General features: G+C 43.4%; 3 protein-coding genes across 19 annotated transcripts in view; 1 reads left to right on the forward strand and 2 right to left on the reverse strand.

The window, feature by feature from the left end:
* Positions 1 to 18,547, reverse strand: part of ptprfa (protein tyrosine phosphatase receptor type Fa) — a 68,884-nt gene extending 50,337 nt beyond the window's left edge. For 4 of the 11 annotated variants that reach the window (XM_078790184.1, XM_078790188.1, XM_078790182.1 and 1 more), the window contains exons 1-3: positions 16,298 to 16,827; positions 9,268 to 9,417; positions 4,032 to 4,421 (exon numbers count right to left, since the gene is read on the reverse strand). The gene's annotated coding sequence lies outside the window, so the exon portion shown is untranslated. Of the gene's footprint in view, positions 1 to 4,031; positions 4,422 to 9,267; positions 9,418 to 16,297; positions 16,830 to 18,154 lie in introns of those variants that run through there. The other 7 variants (XM_078790183.1, XM_078790180.1, XM_078790181.1 and 4 more) reach the window with 4 other exon arrangements.
* On the forward strand, positions 17,725 to 20,659 carry hyi (hydroxypyruvate isomerase). The gene is made up of 8 exons (XM_058074112.2): positions 17,725 to 18,451; positions 18,530 to 18,641; positions 18,758 to 18,872; positions 18,948 to 19,026; positions 19,110 to 19,159; positions 19,225 to 19,294; positions 19,998 to 20,132; positions 20,200 to 20,659. Exons 1-8 carry the CDS (start codon positions 18,253 to 18,255, stop codon positions 20,253 to 20,255), a joined length of 816 nt encoding a protein of 271 aa, XP_057930095.2. The 5' UTR covers positions 17,725 to 18,252; the 3' UTR covers positions 20,256 to 20,659.
* The window catches only part of szt2 (SZT2 subunit of KICSTOR complex), a 37,122-nt gene continuing 33,469 nt past the window's right edge, over positions 19,161 to 22,813 (reverse strand). For all 7 annotated transcript variants that reach the window (XM_078790177.1, XM_078790174.1, XM_058074103.2 and 4 more), the window contains 5 exons: positions 22,684 to 22,806; positions 22,114 to 22,624; positions 21,925 to 22,035; positions 21,778 to 21,846; positions 19,161 to 21,681 (listed from right to left, as the gene is read on the reverse strand). In XM_078790177.1, the coding sequence (XP_078646303.1) occupies positions 21,538 to 21,681; positions 21,778 to 21,846; positions 21,925 to 22,035; positions 22,114 to 22,624; positions 22,684 to 22,806 (958 nt within the window). In that variant the 3' untranslated portion in view covers positions 19,161 to 21,537. The remainder of the gene's footprint in view (positions 21,682 to 21,777; positions 21,847 to 21,924; positions 22,036 to 22,113; positions 22,625 to 22,683; positions 22,807 to 22,813) is intronic.

Consider the following 22,813-nt stretch of genomic DNA (forward strand, 5'->3'; position numbering starts at 1 on the left):
TTCCTCTAAAAGCCATCTCTCAGCCAATTACTGCCACAGAAGCCCAATTTCCTCCAGGGCCTCTGTAGTGTCCACCCTTGAACCTCTGCAGGCCCACACACCACGCAACAACAAACGCGACAACAAACACACTAACATGCATCACGTAGAGACAGACAAGAACACATGGACACACTGAGTACCAAACATTGGGACTTCAAGCCAGGCGCAGTAGGAACATGTATTTTCTCATACGAAAGGATACAAAAGTGAATTCATCTGTTCCAGGGTCAAACTGCAATGTTTTCCACAGGACTGCAATCTGGGTGGTTGGTTGGTGGGGTAATAACGTAATTATGTAATTGCCCAATTTGCATAATTGCCCATAATGCATGAATAATAAAAACATCCATTTTCTTCTGCTTACCCAGGACCAGGTTGCAGAGGCAGCAATCTCAGTAGGGAAGCCCAGACTTCCCAATCCTTCGACTCTTTCAGTTCCACCAGGGGGACACTGACGCATTCCCAAGCCAGTTGTGAGACATAATCCCTACAGCGTGTTCTAGATGTGCCCTAGGGCCTTCTCCCGGCTGGGCATGCCTGGAACACCTCACCACAGAGGCGGTCCTGAGGAATCCAGACGAGATGTCCTTGCGACCTCAACTGGCTGCTCTCGATGTGAGCTCAATGTGAGCTCCTCCCAAATGACCAAACTCCTCACCCTATCACTAAGGTGAAGGTGGGTACAAATTGAGATCATTGCCTTCCGGTTCTGCTCTCTCTTCACCACGACGGTTCAGTTCAGCGACCGCATTAGTGCAGACGCAGCTGCGAACACTGAAGGTCACAGCCTGATGAGGCCATCAGGACCATCATCTGCAAATAGCAAAGATGAGATCTTAAGGTCCCCAAACTGAACCCTCTTGATGACAAGGCTGCGCCTAGAAACTGGGCCCATACAAATGTCTGCATAAACACAATGGGTGACTAAGGGCAGCCTTGGTGGATAGGCCAACGTTCACCAAATTATGCAAATGAGGCTCCTGCTCCGAATTGCACATAGTAGCGTGCCACCAACCCCTTACTCCTGAAGGAGCCCCCCCACAGGACACTGTGAGGGACACGCTTGAATGCCTGTTTCCAAGTCCCCAAAGTGAGTGAGTAAAAATACATGAAAAGCAAAACAAATAATTAATTTGTCATCGTTTATATTGTTGCAGCCGGACTACCAAACGCTACTTTTCATCTTGTGTCATTACAGCATCATTAGCCAGTGTGTATCTCATCATCACATTATTGTCCCTGTTGTCTCCATGGAGGCTGTTGGCGCTTTATCACATTCCAGTGTGGGCGCCACCGCTCCTCGGCAGCCATGTTTGACCACGCCAGAGGCCACAGAGAGTCAGGACGGCTTTAAGGTGACGCTTCCTGAGTGGACAGCTGCCTCGTGCCCGCCTGTCGTTAACACGGTTAAATGTGACTGGCAGTGGAGCCTCGGCGTCTAGCAGTGTTGTAGCAGTGTTGTAGCAGTGTTTCATATTGACAAGCAACTCAGTGAGACGCTCATTAAGTGTCATGTAGGCTTCACACTACATCCAGAAAACCCTGGAAGGATTTTATTTGCAGCCACAAGATGCTGAGGACAGAGACTTGTTGGTTACTGTTGGTACACTTCCGTACTGAGAAATGCAGCAAAACGTGCAGTGATGGACCAACAACCTCCATGAGTAGTTGCCACGTGAACCACAATAAAATGCAAATAAAGTAATGAATTCAATTTTTAATTACAGTCCAATCGGGGCAAAGTGGTCGATGGGGCCAGTGTAGTAATGCAATTGGAATTAGAGTCTGAGGAACCATAGGTCTCTAAAGTGGCATAAAACTCAGAGACTAGAACTGCTGTGGCACACAATCTCACAAGACCACAGTTCAACGAGCATCGAAGGATTTTTGCTTTCTCTTTAGCTTTTTAAAAACACCAAGCAGCCTCTTCTTGAGAGAACAATATAGGCAGTTACGTTACATTCAAAGACTCCACCATACACGTCCTCACTCTACAGTTAACATTTGATATTATTGACATTACTTCACTTCTTTTTACACTTGTATGACACTTACACATGTAGTAATAAAGGACGTGGTTGTCGGAGCATGGCGAAGGTGAGCGCTAATCAAGGACTACACGTCAGCTGACACGCTGTCTCCAGCAGGAAGCAGCAGCTGCACAAAAGCAGGATTAGCTCCATTAGCGCTGGAATCTCGGAGGCAATTAACCTGCTCCCAGCTCAGATTCCAGCATGCCGCGTCACAGCGACCCCCCCTGAACACAACGCAGGGGTCAAAGGTGACGTGAGGGTGGAAAGGAGGAAATCCAAAGACATCCTCTTTCTTTTCTTTTTTTTTTTAAAGTGAATTATGCAAAAGCAATAGTTAGCATTGCCTGTACACTCAAAGCCAATAGTTTTGACCCTGGAACAGATGATTTCTCTTCACATTATTTTATATGGAAAAAAAACAATTGTGAAGAGCTATGAATGTATGATTTAACAATCTAGGAGCAAAGCATTTTCAATAATAATACCAAAAGTACACAGACAAAAAGCTAATTATATGATATTTTAAAGATACTGAGATGAGATTTGATTTATGTCTACATTGCCAACATTGCCTATGGGCTGACTCTGGCAAACGGACAGAAATGTTCATTCATTTGAACACTCCATGTAAAAAATAAATAATCTAAATAGCAAAGTATAATCCGGATGACATCAGAATTAAAGGCAAATGAGTTATTAAACTCTCGCTCTTTATTAAAAATGGCTGAAATTCTCCATATGTGGATTTTTACCAAAATTGAAGAGGAACATAGTTACTGAGGCCACTTAAGTAGATGTTTGGCTTCTCAAAACAATATGCGATGAAAAGAGTAGCACATTTGCATCACAAAAATGCACAAAAATGACATTACTGACACCTAGTGACCAATGTAGAATACTATGTAGCACTCAGTTCTTTGAACGCATCCTCTGTCCTTCCAACAAACAAAAAACTAAAAAATATAACTATTCAATCACATAACAGCAAGATTTATGAATGAATCTATCTTTTTAAACCGTGAAAGAGTGAAGCCCTGAAATTTGAACCGCAAAGTAGAAAGGGACGACTAAAAAAAATCCTTCTTTTCAGTCTATTCAAACTCCTATTCCTCAGGGTCGGTAGTACTTAATCTGACTGCTAGCGATACAAATTCTCCTTGTTGGCTTCTAAAAGTGCCAATAGCCATGCTTCTACTCCAACTGGTGGAAGGACAACTTTACATTTAAAAAGGCTTTTTCGTGTAAAAACTCCAGAACGCTGGGTCGTGTTCAACTGCTGAGGCATAAAGCTAACACTTTGTGAAGGTATTTTGCGAGTTAAATGCCAAAAATGAACGATGAAGTCAAGTTTGTTATTCTTCTGAGTGAGGTCATGAATATGAAGCATGAAATTAAAGACAAGCGGATCTCACACTCTCCACATTCCTGCAGTGAGAACACCAGGAACAGTCGGCATTCCCGTCTGGATCCGGGTACTTTCTATCTTAGCAGAAGTTGGGTCTCAAAGACGTAATCCCAGCTGCGTGAAACTTAAAACTTCCCCCCAGGGACTCTTTTGCTCGACACCGTGTTGGATTTCTCACCAGAGCACTGCAACACTTTTCTTTTCTCATGCGTCCTGCACATTTCAGCATTATTACAAATAAAGTTTAAAATGTTCAAAGTAGCCACCAGGTGAGCGAAACCAAGCACTATCTTCATGCTAAAGGAACGATTATGGATGGATTGGGTCACAACCTTCCAGAGCGGGGCTGAGATCATCATCATTAGCAGGTTGGTCACCTGACTAAACATCTCAACGTGGATCCAGACACCTGCTAGACTGCAGCAGGGTCAAAGAGTCCGACCGGGTCACTCAACAAACCCCTCCCTGCTAATTTAAAGTTACTAACTTGGACCTGCACAGACTAAATCCATCTTTGAAAGCACTAGAAGTTCTTGAAGCAGGCGTCTCACCTGCAGCACAGGTCCACAACATGAAGAAGAAGACGACGTCCAGAGGTGGAGGAAGAAGACTGCTGTAGCCTTCAGCTTAGAGACAGAACAATCCCCTCACCAAGCCCAGAAAAGTCTCCTCCTTCAGGCTGGGGGGTGTAAGACGGGGGCGGGGGTGCTGCTGGGTTCATCCACAGGTGGAGGCGTGATTGATCCAAGCGGAGAACGTCTGCTTGTGGCTGCTCTTCACCTCTCCTGAGAGTGTAGAGCAGCCAGCCCGCCAACGCTGATGATGTCACAGGTGTCAGGTTTCAAGCCGTGAGGGTGGGCCGGGTGGGACTGTGGTGGGAACTGTGCTGGAGGTTTGACCCAGGTGAGACCGGCTCCTCCCCCTCACGCTACCTGGTAGCACTGGAACAGACAGGAGGACAGGGAAAAGGGTGGGCGGGGTGGGATGTTTGTCGGGAAACAGAGCAGCTGTGTGAGGGTCCATCCGGGCCTTCTTTAGAACCTTGGACCACAACAGTCCTTCTGTCAGAACCTAACATTTGCTACATTCACATTCTTGGATGTCACAAACGCTACCGCTAATGCAGCTCCACTGGAAGTGAGCTTTCTTCTTCTTCTGTTCACATTTCATGTCTGTCATGGAGGCTGGTGGACGGGACTTTTGCTCCAAAGTCTTCAGGACCAATACAAATATTGTTTTTTATCTTGTGTTTTATTCATCAATTTAAAGGCAAATAAAATCATTTTCACATAAAAATGATTGGTATCAGTATCAGTACGGGCAATACTGGTACAGAATTTACTTGCCGTCAGACGATACCAAATTATCCACTATTACCTACTCCTATTTCAAATTGAGCCGAGTCAAAGAAAGAAATGAAATGGCAACGACAGCGATCCCTTGCAATATCCTGGTTTGATTATTGCTAGCTTGCTATATCTGTGTTTTTCCAGTAATTAATTGATTAATTAATTATTTTTATTAGTCAAAACTAGGGCGGTTGAAGTTAACGTGTTAAGCTTCCTTTAAAGGCCTTTCCATTTTTCTGACACGCAAATAACATGCGTTCCTCCTGTTTGACCCTCAGCCTACACCGTAGTTTGATTGACGCATGGTAACTGTAGCCACACGCTGGAACAAATAGCAGAAATGGAAAGAAAGAAAAAGAATACATCCATACATCCCTCTGTGCATCGGAGAACGGTAGATGGTGCGTTCAATGAAAGTAGAACAAATCACAGCGCGTATAAAACTGTGGGATTTCTAATTAATCGTTACAATATTGTAATAAAATATTTACTGTAGTACAATGATTAATTTCTATGTATTTTGATGAAATGTTTTATGACTATTACCCTATGTTTTAGGTATTTTCATTTGTATATTTCATGAAGGAAAGGTACAAATGAAAATACTTAAAACTGCATGGATGGAAAGGTGCATTGAGGCAAATCTTTAATAATCCTTTCTGAATGTTCCTAAATAGGCCTTTTTACTCAAACATTTAGAATTTAAAACCAGTATCATAAATAAACAAATCTTATTTTGAGCTGACACTGTAATCAAAAAAACATGTCTATGTCAGTGTGAGAGGTCTCACTTACTCACGTTTTGTTTTTGCTCAATGTTTGTGAGCAAGTTAAGAGCTAATATGGTAATAATAAAGAAAAATAGTCATACAAAAATATGCTTGCCGACTGTATTGTTTTAAATAATGGCCCATAGTTCCAAAATTGATACCACTTTTCATAAAATTATCATTGTAACAAAGATTTCCACGACTTATCATAGATAAAAACTTATTTCTATCTGCGATTGAATGTGATTAATTCTGACTTAACTATGGACAAATGCGATTAAAGTGATCAATATTTTAATCCATTGACAACCCGAATTAAAACATATTGAAAGTTTGACTGTAAGTGATATTCTGGTCTCTAAGTGGTAGTAAAGACACAAAACATTGAGATGTTACCTTAGATTCCATTTACCTTAACCCTGCAAGTCCTGAAGCCACTGTGACAGTGGCTTATTTATTATTTTTCCACTTAATGATTTAATGAGCAATCTGTATTAACATTAAAAAAACTCCAAAGATGTCAGTGGCCTGCCAGTCATGAACCTCACTGCACACCACTGCCCCCGGTGGCCGTGAGCATCAAAGATGATGACATCACAGCAAGGTATTGAATAAGTAGTAAGTGCTACGATCGTCTTTGTCTTTATGTATGCCACTTTGATACATGTCATGCATGAGTGATGCTAACACCAATCAATGTATGCTTTGCAGCCAAGTCGTGGACGCCATTTTTATGGATGGGTGATTTTGACTTCTTTATACTGAATATCAAGTGTAATTTGATGCCTATGTGGATTGGACAAACACAATAATGCAACAATAATTCATAAGTGTTTTCTCCATCTGCAGGGTGTGTTAGCGCGTGGGGGTGCTGTGGTTGCGCAAGGGGGATCATATCCATTTCAACACAAAAGCACAAAAGCATTTTTCCAAAGGCCACCAGCTCACGTTTCTACTGTGGATGAGTCACTGCTGAGAACATGAACTCTGAGGGTCAAAAGTCACATGAAAGCAGCATAATAGAGGGCGTGGTCAGCTGGTGGGAGTGGTCAGGCTTTGGGCGTGGCAGCTACGTGACACTGCCTTAGACATAGTCTCTGTGCATCAGTGATGGTGATGGAGACCCCTCGCATGCGGCGTGTGTCAATCAGTGTACAGCCATACTTACACTTTGCATTTTCAGTACATAAGTGTGTTCCACTGGGAATTACGGCATTAAGCAGTGCACTGTCAGTACCCACCCTCTATAGTCGCCACCTTGGCTTCATAGCACAAGGGGAGGGGCTAACTCAAGTGGAAGCAGTAATACTGCAGTAATGGATATAGGACAGCACTACTGTCAAAATTCACACCCTCAGGAACAAAGTATGCTTAGTGTACAGTGGAACCTTGGTTAGCGTCATGAATTTGTTCCAGAAGGTCCAACTCTAACCAAAACAGATGTTTTCAACCCCCCCCCCCCACACACACATACTAGGGGCCGTCAATAAATTACTATTGCATTGAAGAGAGTTTGTTTTACAAAAGCAATATATTCCAAAATCGACCAGTCCAGGGTGGTGTACCCTGCCTCTTGCCCGAAGACAGCTGGGATAGGCTCCAGCATACCCGCGACCCTCATGGGGATAAGCGCTACAGAAAATGGATGGATGGATTCTAAATCAAACCACCAACCTCCTCCATGCAGATTGGTTGGAACTCAGTAACATGGTTAAGTTACACTTTGTCCGTTCTGCATCATAAGACACACTCCAGCACAAACATCAAGATAATTGTCACTTTTTGTTCATAAGCTTTTTAAAAATAAATATCACTTGTGAACATGTACTCCTCTAGAAAGAGTCTAATCATTTATGTTATTAATAGGCCTGTGAGAAAATCATGGTAATTAATAAGTAATTCATAAAAAAGGTTGTATGATTAAAAAAAAATACTTTATCCAAGAACTTTGGTTAGTGCACTGATTTAAACCATGCAAACTTTTTATGACCCCACCTCTGAAAAGAATCAGAATCGTTAGGAATTGGAATTGCTAAAATTCAAACAATACCCAACCCTATTTGTATGCATTTAGAATTGTTTCATGCATGTAAAACTACAAAAATGTGGTTTTTGAGAGTCAAATGTTGGGACATTATAGACGTAACGGAGGTCCCGGTCAGTGTTGTCAACTTGGTGACTTTGTGGCTAAATCTGGCAACATTTCAAACCCTCTTAGCGACATATTTCCTCAAAAGCGACGACTGATAAATCTTGTTACTTTTTCTGCTGTCGCTGTGTTCTGGTGTTTGGTGACTTAAATATTGATCTGCAGTTTGTGTTCTCACTAATGAGCAGCAGGGGCTCCTGAGCCATCCGTCCCGCCCCTAAAGCAGTCACAAACCGTCAGCTCAGTGAAACCCCAAGCATCCATGAAACAAAGTATCGGCTACAAAATGTGCTGCTTGTGGACAAGCAGACTCGCCAGCACACGGGGTTCAAACTCATTAAATTCCTAAACTTTGCATAGAAAAAAAAGGCCACTGTATCAAAGTATTATATTGGTTTTTCTTTTGGTAAATGTCAGATAATGCTGGCTTGTTTACATAAGTCGTAAAACAATGACTACTGCGACGAGGCAGAAAAAGTGCATAGCGCCTATTGCAGTGGATGCCCACTCTCAAGCGGTCTTATGGCAGGTCTGAGTGGGGCTAGCGCTGACGTTGATCAGGTGACATGGTCCGGCCGCCATGTTGTCTCGCACAGAGTGTCCTTCTCCTTCCTGCAAAGCATTAACATTTCCTGGCTGTGATGACAAACACCGACTGTGTTGATCAGAGGATAACGACAGCTTTGTCTAAAGGTCGCCTCCTGCGGGCTCACACTCCTGCTGCCCTCAATCATGCCCGAGACCTCAGCATCGACATCAAACTTTGTTTTCTGGGATATCATCAAAAACGGTCCTTTAGGTTGAAGGTCACAAACAAGAACATTGTTTGAGCCTAAAGTGAAGACACATTCTACTTCTTTCTATCTGCAAACAACTAGACTGTGTCAAAATTTGGGGAATTTTGCCCATCATACACAGTTATTGTGTAAGGTATGAACACATATGTTTGACTCTTTTCTGTGTGTTCTCTAGGAAAACAGCTAAAAAGAGGCAGGTAATGAATGCACGTAATGGGACACACCTATTCTGCCTAGAAAGCCTGCTATGAATCAAAAGCTCCAACCACATTCTATGGTTTTGTATCCATGCTAAAAGGTACATCCATGATGACATGTAGTACAGTATTTTGTACTAACTGCAACCTTCTTGGGTGCAATGATTTCTCATAGCAACAGCAACATAGAAACAAACCTATAGCATTAACTTTCCAAACCCGCTCCATTTGAGGAATACAAATTCCAACAAAGTTGAAAACACTGATCTTTTCTGCTACATCTTCTTCTTCTCTGGCAGAGGTGAGGTGAGCAGAGTTGTGATGCCATCTGCTGTACAGAATTGGAACAACAAGCTACATTCAGAGACAGTCCCATTATAATGTGTTCACGAGGCCCGGACGCCAAAAATAGACGTATGGGAAACAGCAGGTTTGCACAAATAATAATTTCTCTATGTTGTCCATACACAGTATGCACATATAATAAGCTCTTGTTAGTGCATGTACATTCCAGTTTGTCCTCACCATGCCTGTTCACAATCAGCCAAAAGCATGCAGAAGTGTGTGTGTTGTCTCTTCGGGTGCTGTGATGAAGTGCAGTGTCAGCACAGTGATGGCCTCCCTCCTACTGGTCCAAAAGCTGCTACACTTTCACCGTCTCCATAACCACTGTGTCTGCAGGCACACACACAGCTCACATTGTGTCATTTGTCTCCGCAGCTCAGCTCCAACAAGCTAACTGCACTTTCCACTTCATGAGGTAAGCAATATGTTTATTATTGTGCCGACAACCGTTCCTAATATATTTCGACCTGTCAAGCAGCTAAAAAACAATGGAAAAAGACTGTAATAAATAATAAAAACGCAAAATGAACACCTCTCTGACAGCGTTGTTGTCATCCTGTCTGAATGAGTCTTCCCTGTTTTACAGTCAGGACGCTGCACCGAGCAGCTGAAAGCCTTTGCAGCTCCAAAAAGTCAATGTGGCCCAATGAGACGCTCAGGAGACCTTGTTAAAGTCCAACTAAAGGGACGCGAGACAGACGGACTAAGACGCTGAGGCGCAGGAGAATAATAAGCCAAGTGTCAAACATGACTAATTAAAGTGGCAGCAGGACATCAGGCACTAATGCTGCTTTTAGCTTGAATCTACCTGGAGGAAACAGTGGAAACCATGCGTCATTGAACACAGCAATTACAACCAACAACAATAGAGACTGAGGCTCTCCTGTATTTACTTCCTGGTCAACTTTACTGAGACTGAAGTCAAAGTGCAGCAAAGTGAAGACTGGAGTATAGAACTGCAACGGCCAAAGCAAGGCCAACAGCAACAGGCTAAGCTAACATTAGCATGTGACACGTATGACCAAGGACAATAATGATGGTGAATGCCAATAATTGACACACCTATAAAAATGGATCAAACATCTGCCTCTCACACTTAATAAATTCATTTTAAACTCAGTTTTACACATCCCATCTTGCCAAAGCATCTTCTTGCTGGAAAATGGTGAGTGTATTGGCTTGTGAGAAAGCGCCCTCTGCTGGATCCATAACTGCAGCATTCTTTTTTCCCCTGGAGACAGCACCATCAAAACATTTTGGTACAGTAACAACAAACAAAAATACCCCAACTATAATTTAAGGTAGAGAAAATCATTAGTGACCAGTGGTGCAAAATATACAAAAACGATAAATAAATCAATAAATAAAATCAATATTACAGAGAATAAGACTACAAAATATCAGGACAATGGTGACTGAGGTGAGTCATATGATTGGTGACATCAACAAGCTGGCGTTTTTGGATTTTCCCACTGTGGAAGCAGTTTTCAAAATACAATATACCATGAGACTTTCTACAACTGTGTAAAAAAACTCTTTTCATATAATTCTTAGTCCCATTTATTGATTTTCTTATGAACTGAAAAACATTTGTGTTTTGACCTTTTTATGTGTATATGATGTACATGCAGCCATTCCTTCTCCCGGAAAAGTTCTGATACTTTGTTGACCTCCTGATCAGTCTGGGTCTAAAAACCTCCGTCTTGGAAGTCAAATTCATTCATTCAGCTTTCAGATGGAAATAATAAAACAAAAAATGCTGGCTTTTCCTCTGTGGAAAGACAGCAGCAACAAGTACCTTCCAGCTCACGCACGCCCCCGCTCTTTTAGGATGCAGCGGTACTGCAAGTGCCTCCAGTATGACATTTCTATGTTCTATTTTATTCTATTTTATTGTTGGATTAGCAAGGATAATGACCTGCAAGAAGTTGGCCCCCAACTCACTCAAACGCTGGTCAAATAGACTAATTTGTTTAGTGCTACATTTGTGCTGTTTTGTGCTGTTAAAATTAACTTTTGTTTTTGAGTTATTAATGATTGAATATATTTAATATACTATACATTATATATAATTTTTAATATTACATAACCAGCCCCCGAACATGCTCCAAATTGAACCAAAATAAGTGTCATTTTTTTATTAGTGATTATTATTAGCTAGATTAGTGCTGTTTTGTGCAGTTAAAATGAATGTTTTTGCTGCTTTAGTGTTTGAATTATTACAATTTATTACATAGGTCAACCAAAGGTCACCCAGCCCCCCAACATGCTCCGAATTCAACCAAAGGAGTCTAACAGTAATAGGCCAAAACTTCAATCGTTAATAACTCAAAAACAAAAGCAGCACAAACGTTAATTTTGACTGCACAAAACAGCACAAACGTAGCACAAAAAAATTAGACGACTTCGGAGCATGTTGGGGGGGCTGATTATGTAAACTCCAAAAGAGTCTCACCAGTGCCTCACCAGTCATGAACCTCACCGTCAGTGAACTCTACAGGGGAGCCAATGGCTAACCACGAATATGTGGGGATCTACAAATATCTTACAGTACCTGCTTCACCAATGGTACCTGCTTTCAGTATGGTGAGTTGAGGAGTTAAAAGGGGGACTTTTAGGGGACATATTGTGTTTAAAAATGTATTGTTCTAATGGGATCACGGTGACCCACAGCGTGAGTGAAGCCTATGAAGGTTCTCCAAATCCAGTTAGTAAGCGCCATCAGTCCCACTTTGAAGACTTATCTGCACAATCATTAGCAGTCAGCTCGTGAGGACGGGCTAACGAGCAAGCCACGAAACCAGCTCAGTGCTGCATGAACATTCACAATAAAACTCTCCACAAAAAAAAAAAAAAAACACACGATGAGCAACATTTTGTCTCGTCACATCAGCAGAACGCGCCCTCTCATGGACGGACAGTTTCCCTGCTAAGCAGTTTGTTTACCTCCTCAGAGGACGAACACATCAAGCTTCCAGGGGAGCGGCAGATTGTTAGAGTCTAGAACTGGGCCAGGCTCAGCGGGTCACATCCCGTCAGAGTCCAGGCCAGACCGCCGCGGAGGCAGCAGCCATGAAGGACGTGACGCTCTCGGAAAAGCGGAGCCAACATCATCGCTTTCCCCCGCCCCCGCCCTGCATTGCCTCTCATTATTCAGCTTGGAGCGGCGAGCATATCACGTCCCAAACATATGGTCGTGATTCATCACCTCCTCAGGAGCAAGAACCTCCACCAGCAGCACACACTCAAGAACACGTCCCAAAAAGGACAGTTGTTGCATGTGATGAAAAGACCAGGAGGACCACCTTACACCAGCAACACAGCACTGTAGACAAGTTCATGAAAAAGTCACTTTGTAATGATGTTCCAACCGCATAATGTCCCAAGAGCTGGCTTCACTTTGACCCACAACAAAATGAAAAGCTGCAGCGAACGCATTGGACAAGCATGTGGAGGAAAGCCAGGAAGCATTTAGTCTACAAGACGTAGCAATGAAGTTGAATGACATGGAAGGCAGGCTGAATGAGATCAGGGAAAAACTGCAAGATGACACAAAGTCAAGGAAGTGATTCATGATGATGGGCTGGAAGAGAAAATGAATGCCTGCAAGGATGGTATTATATCAAGGATGATGTGCAGAATAGATTATCCACATTACACAAAGGTCACCAAGATGTTACTTCAGCAGAGCAACAGGTGACCAACTTTCTACAATGAAAAGGGTTGGACGTGGATGTCTATCAGGAATAACACCACTACGCTAGTCATCTTCACAAAGTTCACCCTCCAAAAAACAAGGAAGCAAGCTAAAAGGAACAAACGTCCATATCATCAATAATCAACAACAACAACTGCACAATAATACCCTAAAATACCACATTCAATGATATTAAGCAATTCATTCAATACAGTCATTGAAAGTGACCAGTAAGTTATTCATCTACAGTATATCTGGAAATTAGGCATGAATGGTGCAATTCTATATGGTAGAAAATGGGACTTTAAAAAGGAGATGGACATGTTCTTTTTAACCCAGAAGATAAAATGTATTCAGAGATGTGCATGGTGGCCTCAGAGAGGAGACTCTGAGCATGTAGGATGATGCCGGGTCAAAGTCAAAAGAGTCCGGTGCAGAGCGTGCATGCAGTGAATGGTCCTACAGGGACTCTGCATTCATTAGCGAGACATGTGGTCAGAGAGCAGCTCGGGTTCATCAGTATTCCTCCACACTCGGCCTAGCTGCAGCCTCACAGCGGCTCATCACTGCAGGAAGCAGTGGCTTTGATGGACAGGAAGATAAAAGTTTACATACTGACATCACAGCAGGTCTGAGCGACACGGTGGAGTTGTGGTTAGCATGTCTGCCTCACAGCCAGGTTGTTCTGGCTTTGAATCTGGGATTGCTCCAAAAGCATGTGTGTCAGCATCTTAATCGTTCAAAGGTTAGTCTCTCTCTCTTCGTCAGCACTACAAAATGAATGAATGAATGAATGTGGAGTGAGGGCTCCAACTTAAAAAACAATCTTGGAGCCGACGGGTCCCAAACAACATGGCGTGTCATAAATTCACTGGCGTATCTTTTAACAATCTAGCGCCCAAGTAAACTTGAACTCTCCTCCCCGCCAGCAGTACACTTGTCCACTGCTTGTTGTCTGGTTCTGATCCATTTAGCACCGCTGCCTGGGGTGGGGTGGGGGGGCGGGAGCTCATGAATAAGGGGACAAACTGAGGACGACCCCAACAACAATGATGGATGAGAGACAAGCCTGCTGCGTCCTCCTGCCCATGGAAGACTACTTCAGCGTAGATGTACTTTAGCATGCTAACTTCACTTAAAAGTTTGTTGCTGTACCACTCCGATGGCCCCCTGGTGAGTGTTTACATCCTCTCTGTGAAGCGAAGCCTCCTTCATCATCTGGCCACAAAACACAAGGCCAGGCGGCCATGATGGAGCGCTTCGCTGGTAAAAGTGCAATAAAAGACAAGGCACGCTCCACTTTACAGTGCTGCAATACACACAATACCCCCATAAATATCAAGTCTAAAGCAGTTGCAGAGTCCTTCAATTCCAGCTAATGCTCATTTCTCAGCAAAGGCCGTGTTTCAGTTTGCATACTTACAGTTAGCATTTTGAATGCACACGCCACTCGTTAGCGGTTCATTGGTTGCGGACCCGGCCGTGTTAAATGATTTTCTAATGGTAATGAATGGAATATTTTCACAGAGCATAGAAAACCACATAATGACTTTCTAAATATGGTGTTTAACATTAGTAGAGCTCTGTAGATATGAAATAAGACCCCTATAGTAACCTTTACACCCCTATTATTCAGTGTTTACAGCACAGTGCAACTCTGCAGCGCACACAGCTACATTTATAATTAGCAGATGAATGCACAGACACCCTCAGAAATGATTCAGTGTCAACAACATTTTAAAATACAAAACAGCTGACTGTACAGAAAGGTAAAGAGGAACCTTACAATTTTACTTTTTCTTGAGCTTTTTCACACACAGAAAAACATGACTGTCCAAAAGGGTTGTTAAGGGAAGAAGAACAGAGACAGAAAGTTGTGTCACATTCAAAGTAGGAAGACTCCAGCATCTCTATATGCTAACTCCCATTCTATACCAGGGGTGCCCAAAGTGCGGTCTGGGGGACATTTGTGACGATAGCTGTTGTTTATTTTTATTACATACATTACATTGCACTTTTATTACAACATTCATTCATTTATTCATTTTCTACCGCTTATCCTCACGAGGGTCGCGGGGGGTGCTGGAGCCTATCCCAGCTGTCTTCGGGCGAGAGGCGGGGTACACCCTGGACCGGTCGCCAGCCAATCACAGGGCACATATAGACAAACAACCATTCACACTCACATTCATACCTATGGACAATTTGGAGTCGTCAATTAACCTAGCATGTTTTTGGAATGTGAGAGGAAACCCGGAGAAAACCCACGCATGCACTGGGAGAACATGCAAACTCCACACAGAGATGGCTGAGGGTGGAATTGAACCCTGGTCTCCTAGCTGTGAGGTCTGCATGCTAACCACTCGACCACCGTGCCACCCCATTGAAATATTAAAGAAATAATATTTTTTAAGACTCATAGCAAATTTGAAAATTTGTTATGTTATTGATATGTTTTGTATTATAGGAATAAAGTCAAAATAGTGGTTAAGGTGTTGGCCACAGAAGAGCTGGGTTCCAATTTCTCTCCTTGTGGAGTTTGCGTGGATTTTCTCCGGATACTCTGGCTTAGTCCTCCCACATTGCAAAAATATGCATGCTCGGTTAATTGTTGACTCCAAATTGTCCATAGGTATGAATGTTGGTGTGAATGGTTGTTTGTCTAGATGTGCCCTGTGATTGGCTGCCAGGGTCAGCTCCAGCATACGCCTGCTAATGAGGATTAAGCAGCATAGAAAACGAACAAATGGGAATAAAGTCATAATATTATGAGAAATATTATGAGAAAGAAATTATTAAGAAAATTGATATTTGAAAAAAACCCTAGCAAAATGGGAAAAGAGAGCACTGAATAGGCTTTTCCAAAGCTGACATGCAATACAGAGAGTAACTTTTAGCTATAGCCACATGTGTTGCTTTACAAAATATCAAAGGGGCCCTTGCATCCTGTAATTATAGACTATGTGGCTATTGGTGGAAAGGTTTGGACACCCCTGTTCTACACCATTAACAATGTTTCACTTCTTTTTACACTTGTATGGTATTTATAACATTGCTGGTATACTTGATAAAAATTGCTGTGCAGTTTGACTCTGGAACAGACGATTGCTATTATATAAAGTGTTATCTTATGGTGTAATGGACACTGAATTCAAATAAAGCAGTTTTTTGAAGATGGGAGGCAAGAAGAAAAGCCTCCTCCATGACTCTCCGAGCTGATGAACTATAAAACTGTTTTTCTCCAGCCAGGCATGTTTTATCTGTGCAACCAATTAAGTTTAGCATCTCATTCATAAATAACATTGAAACATCAACTTCATTTTTATTATTTTTGGTACTGCACTGTTTATAAATGTAGCTGCTGTAGTTCCTGCAATAAACTACCTATTTTGTTCAGTCATGTTGACACATCTATTGATTTGGAGCAGGGCGTGCACGCCCCAGGCTCGTGCACAGGTGTCATGACGTGCACGCCACGTGCACACACACACACACACAAACACGCACACTCACCATTTTCCTGGAGGGCCGGCTAAGGTGGTCCGAACCAGAAGATCAAAAAATTAAACCTGCTCCAAAAAATAAAAAAAACAGCTCCACTTCCTCTCGTGCGTCAGTCCTCCATAAAATGAAAATTAACAGGAATAAAAAAAGACAAAAAGTAAATCCAGCTCGGTTCTCCTCTTCAAGTAGTGTTCGGTGGTTCCGCTCAGCTCAGTCTTCTCCGACTGTCCACCATCCTCTCTGGAAGACAAGCTCCATGCGTACACTCGCTCGCTGCCATCGGCAGACTTCGGCCTCGCTCGGTTCTTTCCGTAGAATCCGCAAAGGGAGGATGTTGATTGGCTGACGAGCTTTTCACAGTTCAGTTCTAGCACGTCAATAAAAAAGGCTTCACTTCTAGAAATTTTAATAGGTTTGAATTATTGGTTTATTGTTTAAGAAGGGTTCGGTAATTTAATAAAATAATGTATCATTGTACTAACAATTTTAAAAGTAAAAGGTTAATTGTGTTGTTGCAGATTGTATACATTACTTCTACATCCAACACTGAATAAAAGCAGTTTTAAAAACATAAACTATTGTTCCATCGTGTAAATTAGATTTTGATGCTTTATATTTTCCATCTGTGTCACATTTTTACCATTAAGACGAGGAGAGTCGAGGTTGATGCTAGCGCGATATGAAGTTTCCAAATCGTACAAAATTAATACTAATACTTGATTCATCATTGTGCACAAAGTGCATACTGCCACACGCAGCATAGCAAGGACAGGGAGAGGTGGCAGTCCACATGTTAAGCATTTACGCACACATTGTGCGATCAAGCCTCCCTCCCATCCTCGCCCCTCATGTCGAACAAGGCAGCAGATGGCACCCCCCCTCCAGGCTAGGATGCATGCTGCTAATATTAGCCTTATTCTCTCAAGGTGGACTTCCAGTGGCAGATGGCATGGAAGCGTCCCAGTGACTGCACAATGTTCCTCTTCCTGCATGTGTAGTGCTTTTTACACGCAACCTCTTTCCCCCCTAAACTTGTTGCGTTTTCTCATCTTTCCTTACAGTTGAATGATGTGTCTAATTAGCTCCACTTCTGGATTTGCTGTCTGCAGGCGGGCCGGGACAGAACCCGGGAACGTCACAGACTACTGTGAACACGGACTATAATAGACATCATGAGCTCAACATGTCCACAAAATGTGTGGGCGGAGCTTGTTTTAAATTCATAGATGGCACCGACCAACACGCCGTCAGGCCGCCAGCTACAGTTACAATTGCATGCCACCTTCAGGGGGCGCCGTCAGCTGAACCACTAATTAACAAACGCAGCCTCCGAGGGGGTCACGACAGCAAGAGCGTGCGCTAATTTACTTCCTCGCTGCCAGTTGATTACACCCCCGCGACGCTTCCTGCCAACATGGCCGCCAGGGAGGCTACAGGGCGGCAGTGGACGTTTTCCACAAGTTCTCGTCGTGGTTTTTGCTTATGTAACTGGAAAGGGAAGGGAGAAAAACCTTGGGATAATTTCCAAACCAAAAAAGTCAATTTTATAGCAAAGTTAAGATGGCCAACGCACAAATTATCCCATCATTGAATTATCTGAACGCAAACGTCTGACGGCCATTTTCTATTTTTTATGCTGGACGGTGTGCCTAATAAAACATTTTGTAATAAAAACACTAGCATAGTAGTCAAGGGACAACTGCGCATGCACTTGTGAGCGCGAGGTACTTCTGAAGACTTCGAATTAAAAAGCTAAAAGGCGACAGTTAAACCTTATATGTACTTACAGTAGTTCAATCTATATTGGTATAGATGTACTGTATAATTTTACATTATGCAAATAAGTCACGTGAACACTTTGTTTACCTACTTCACTTCCGCTTTGCGACATTTCCGCTAACTTGACGAGCGAAAGTCCATCACAGTTCAACTTTGTATACACGTCTGTGCGAACTTTTTGCGCAATGCCTTCGCTCAGGTTCTGCGCCAACCTAAGCTGGCTCTTCACAGAGCTGCCTGACGTCAGCCAGCGGATGTACGCTGCCGCCGCGGCCGGATTCCAGGCGGTAGAGGCGGCCTGGTTGTACGACTCGGATCCGCAGGAGCTCCGGAGAGTCCGGGAGGCGACGGGACTGGAGGTGGTTCTGATCAACACTCCGCCCGGTGAGCCACAGTATCCTCTCTGATGGACCACTCCTCCCTTTCGTCATCATCACCATAATCATCAGGTGTGTGTTGCAGGTGACCTCAGTGGGGGAGATCTGGGTCTGGGGGCGGTTCCAGGAAGAGAGGCAGAGTTTAAACAAGGATTGGCTCAGGCCCTCAAGTTGGCAAAAGCATTGGACTGCAAAAGGTCTCACACACACATAAAATAAATGATTATGTCAGTGATCAGTTCCAACCATCAAGGCCTATAGGTACAGTAGTGTTGTGGTTTTAAAATATGTTGTCATAATCCTACATCATCAGGATCCACCTGATGGCCGGCAAAATTCCCACGGGGGCGCACAGAGACGATATCGCCAAGGAGATGGAGACCATCTTTGTCCAGAACCTCACCTACGCTGCTGAGCTCCTCTCCAAGGTGGCACTGTAGGACACGTCGACATAGCAGATGATGGCTTAACTCCAAGCTGCAAACCTTCCATGTTTCTGTCAGGATGGAATTGTAGGCTTGATCGAGCCCATCAACACACGGCTGACTGAGCCCAAGTATTTCCTGGACTCGCCCCATCAAGGTAAGATCACCTTCAGCACGTGTGAGCAAGAGATGTTCCTATTGGAGGTATTTACCGCGTTGACCTCATCCAATGTGCCGCAGCCGCTGCTATCCTGCAGAAGGTCGGAAAGGCAAATATCCAACTGCAAATGGTGAGCTCTCTCTGTATTTATTTGTCAAAGTGATGCAGAGACGATGTTAACAAACAAACTCTTAGGATGTTTTTCATTGGCAAATCATGGATGGAAACCTGACACATAACATGCGGAAGTATTTACCACTGATTGGTAAGTAAGAGTTCATTCTCCCATTTATGACTGGATTTTCTGCCCATTAATTGTAAGACAATTGGAATGCAAGCTGGGATAACCAATATTTCAAATAAATTCTAAAATACAGTAAACCACCACTTATTTACAGTATGGCATTTGTTCCTCCAAATATTTGAACATTTCTTTTTGTTTGACAATTTTCTTTGAAGGCGTTTTTTGTTTTTACATAAAACATTGTCAGTAATAATTTATAACATATACAGTCTTAGTAATAAGTGTTACCAGTAGGTGACAATATAAAAAACAATATAACTTAATTCCTTCGACTGACCTGAGTTGTCATGAGTCACTCACTGAAGTTATTTGCGTACTCAGTTTCATTTGAGTCACCCAACACAGAGTGCCTTGTTCCCGCCAGTCTGTGAAACTCGACTCTTCGTCAAGTACAGTACCTGTGGGTCAGTGAAACTGGACTATTGTCCACCTGTGAGTTAGTGAATTTGAGTGTTGTCAACCCGGAAGTCAGTGAAACTCAAGTCCTTGTCAACCCGTGAGTCAGTGAAACTCCAGTCTTCGTCTACCCGTGAGTCAGTGAAGCTTGGGTCATGTCAATCCGTGAATCAGTGACAGTCGGGGAAGATGAAAATGAACATTTTTAAAACTATATTGACGGTGAAGATGGACTAGAGCTGTGCAGATCATTCTCGGTGTGTCTCAGGTCACATTCAAGTGGCTCAGGTTCCGGGCAGGAACGAGCCGGACAGCCCTGGAGAGCTTAACTACGACTACATCTTTACCACGCTGGAGGAGCTGGGCTACCAGGGTTACGTGGGCTGCGAGTACAAGCCACGAGGTAGGCAGGATTGATCCACCTTCTCTGGACTCCAATGTGACATTAACTGTTAACTGTCTTCTCCCAGGAAGCACACAGGAGGGTTTGGGTTGGCTGAAGGATTACTGGACCAAACGGAAGTGACGTCACAGCATTTTTAACAATAATGAATGAAATCAAAATGTCACGGTTTAACTTTTTGAAAAGAACCAAAAAGTTTATTTTGTGTGATTTATTGGCCTGTATATACACGCTATGTAGGACAATGTACAATGTTAATTTCCGCATCTGTCACATGATCTCCAGTGTTTGACATCCTAATGTGAGCGTCACACAAACGTGACCGTTGTCCTTAAGTTCGTTTGCCTCCCTGCGCTTCATCAATCACGTGGCAAAGTTGGGGAGTTAAAAGTCCATTTGAAAAAACTAAAAAAAAGGCACTTGAGGTCACATGACGCATGCAACAGGTTTGACAAGCCTGGGACTCAAATCTGAGACCAAACACTGATGTGGTATTTCACAAGGCACCAGTAAAGTGTTCCATTTCATCACAGAGTCTGTCAGTCCGAAGTGTGGAGTCCAAAGCTGCAAAGCTTTTTACACCTCATCAGTCACACCGCAGCTGGATGAAGTTTTATTCAAAAAGTCCATCCTGACTTTGGGACCAAAAGAATTCATAATTCAGAGGTCGGGAACCTATGGCTCTACATCTGGCTCTTGCACATTTGTTAACACTATAACATTTTTTTAATTTTCTTTTTTTTCTCCTGCTGACATTTTAAAGTAAAACATTGTAGAATTCAAAGTGTTAAAAATAACATTAACATTAAATATGAAACATTATAATGTATTTAATTAATTTTGGCTAGAGACAATGCAATCTCCTTCTGATATTTTCCCAAGTCAGATGCCAAAACACAATTATAATTGGATAATGCGGTAACCTACCAGGTCACTGAGAGAATTAAGAATTTGAGAATTTTACTTCCTGACCTATCAAGCAAACACTTTTGATGAAGAAGATATACCTATAAAAAAATAATGCAGATACTTATTAGATTCTAAAATTGTTGGTCATGTCTAAAAATGCACACATTTAGTTGTATTCAGAGTTTCAAAAAATATTCTATGGCTCTCACGGAAATACATTTTAGAATATGTGGCTTTCATGGCCCTCTTAGCCAAAAACGTTCCCGACCCCTGCCCTAATTCATCAGCTGCACCTCTCAGGAGTGTGCACAATGTGTGTGTTCCATACATGTAAAAATGCCTTTTAGCAGTTTAGCATAATGCTGATGCTAGCTAGCCAAAAGACCGTCACAAGATGGTTTAAATGTCCCCCAAGTTTGTAATTTTGCACGCATGATGAAAAAGCTAAGATAGCAGTCAAGGCTTCTTGAAGACTCCTACTTGCGTGCTCAGACTGTCACAAGAGTCCGGTCCACAGGTTATAGCAGGCTGTGTTGATGACCGACTCCAGGTGGTGGTACATGGACACCAGCTGGGGAGGGGGGCTGCTGCCATCCTGCGGCTGAGGGGGCAGAGGCTCTCGTAACACGACCTTCAAGCTCTGAAAGCGAAAGATGGTGTTTGATATTTCAAATACACTGAAAGTACATTAAACCATCCGCTGAAAGGACAGTTGACGTAAGTCGGGACAACTAACCGTTTTTCCAGCTTGGGAGTCCAGAAATACCAAAACAAAGCAGTCAGTGAACTTATGGTTTAGAACGGCCTGGAACAAAGTCATACCGGCTCAGTGTGTTTGACTTGGGTGTTTAAAGTTGAGTGGAGAATGGAGAAAACCCCTCACCAGATACTGGATGCCACTGTCGTCGAAATGCCGACAGCTTTGTGGGAATCGGCTGAGCAGAACTTTGATGAGACTTTGGTACCAGGCTGGACTCATGTTCAGGAAGCAGTCCTGCAGCAACAGTGGAAGTGTGTTTCAGGACTGCTACAGACTCTTTCATCAGGTCTGAATGACAAGATTAGGTCTCACCAGCTGGGGGTCAATCTCCCCCACCGAACGGCTCTGGACGGCCTCCAGCAGCTCCTCCAGTTCGCTGAAAGTCAACTTGGTCAGCTTAAGTTTGTCCATCGCCAGGTGCTCACCGTGGAGGAGCCTCCTCCACAGGTTGTCCCTGCGGCAGTGACCCATGGCCTCCTCCACGCTGGCCTGGATCTGCCGGCGGGCGGCCGCCACCTCGTTGTTGAGCAAGGGAAACAGAGGGGAGGGGTACAGCAGCCCCTGAGGCTTGGCCACGGCCACCAGTGGGTAAAACTCATTTCCGTCACTGGGTGTGGAGGTGGCTGCAGCCTCAGACGAGGTATCATCCCAGAGGTCCTGCTCACCTCCAAGAGAGCTGCAGGCCTCCGCCCGATCCGGAAGGCGGCTGCCTGGCTCACTGGCATCACGGTGGATCTGAGGAAGCTTCTTGAATCGTCTCATGTCAGCGGTGAGTCGAGGAAAGAGCTCTCTCTGGCTGGTCATGATCACGTAGAAGTGCAGCCTGCATAGACGTACATTACAGAGGGATCTTCATCAAACTTAACCACCAACCAGTCTTACCTCAGCAAGTGCCTCTCCCCATCCGACTGATCCTCAAAGGGCGCAGCATTGTGGCAGACCACCAGGGACACATCAAAGTCGTCATGGTGATGGAGACCCTCCAGGTCCTTGTACGAGCCGGAGCTGAAGT

The sequence above is a fragment of the Doryrhamphus excisus genome, linkage group LG4, assembly GCF_037039965.1.
Source record: "Doryrhamphus excisus strain RoL-2023G ecotype Guam linkage group LG4, RoL_Dexc_Guam_v1.1, whole genome shotgun sequence".
NCBI classification, from domain to species: Eukaryota; Metazoa; Chordata; class Actinopteri; order Syngnathiformes; family Syngnathidae; genus Doryrhamphus; species Doryrhamphus excisus.

What these genes read in the sequence shown, in the direction of transcription:
- hyi (XM_058074112.2), top strand. Translation starts at nt 18,253, where the DNA reads ATGCCTTCGCTCAGGTTCTGCGCCAACCTAAGCTGGCTCTTCACAGAG. An exon ending in CCTGGACTCGCCCCATCAAG is followed by an intron (nt 19,027 to 19,109) that starts GTAAGATCACCT and finishes AATGTGCCGCAG; the next exon opens with CCGCTGCTATCCTGCAGAAG. An exon ending in CTGCGAGTACAAGCCACGAG is followed by an intron (nt 20,133 to 20,199) that starts GTAGGCAGGATT and finishes GTCTTCTCCCAG; the next exon opens with GAAGCACACAGGAGGGTTTG.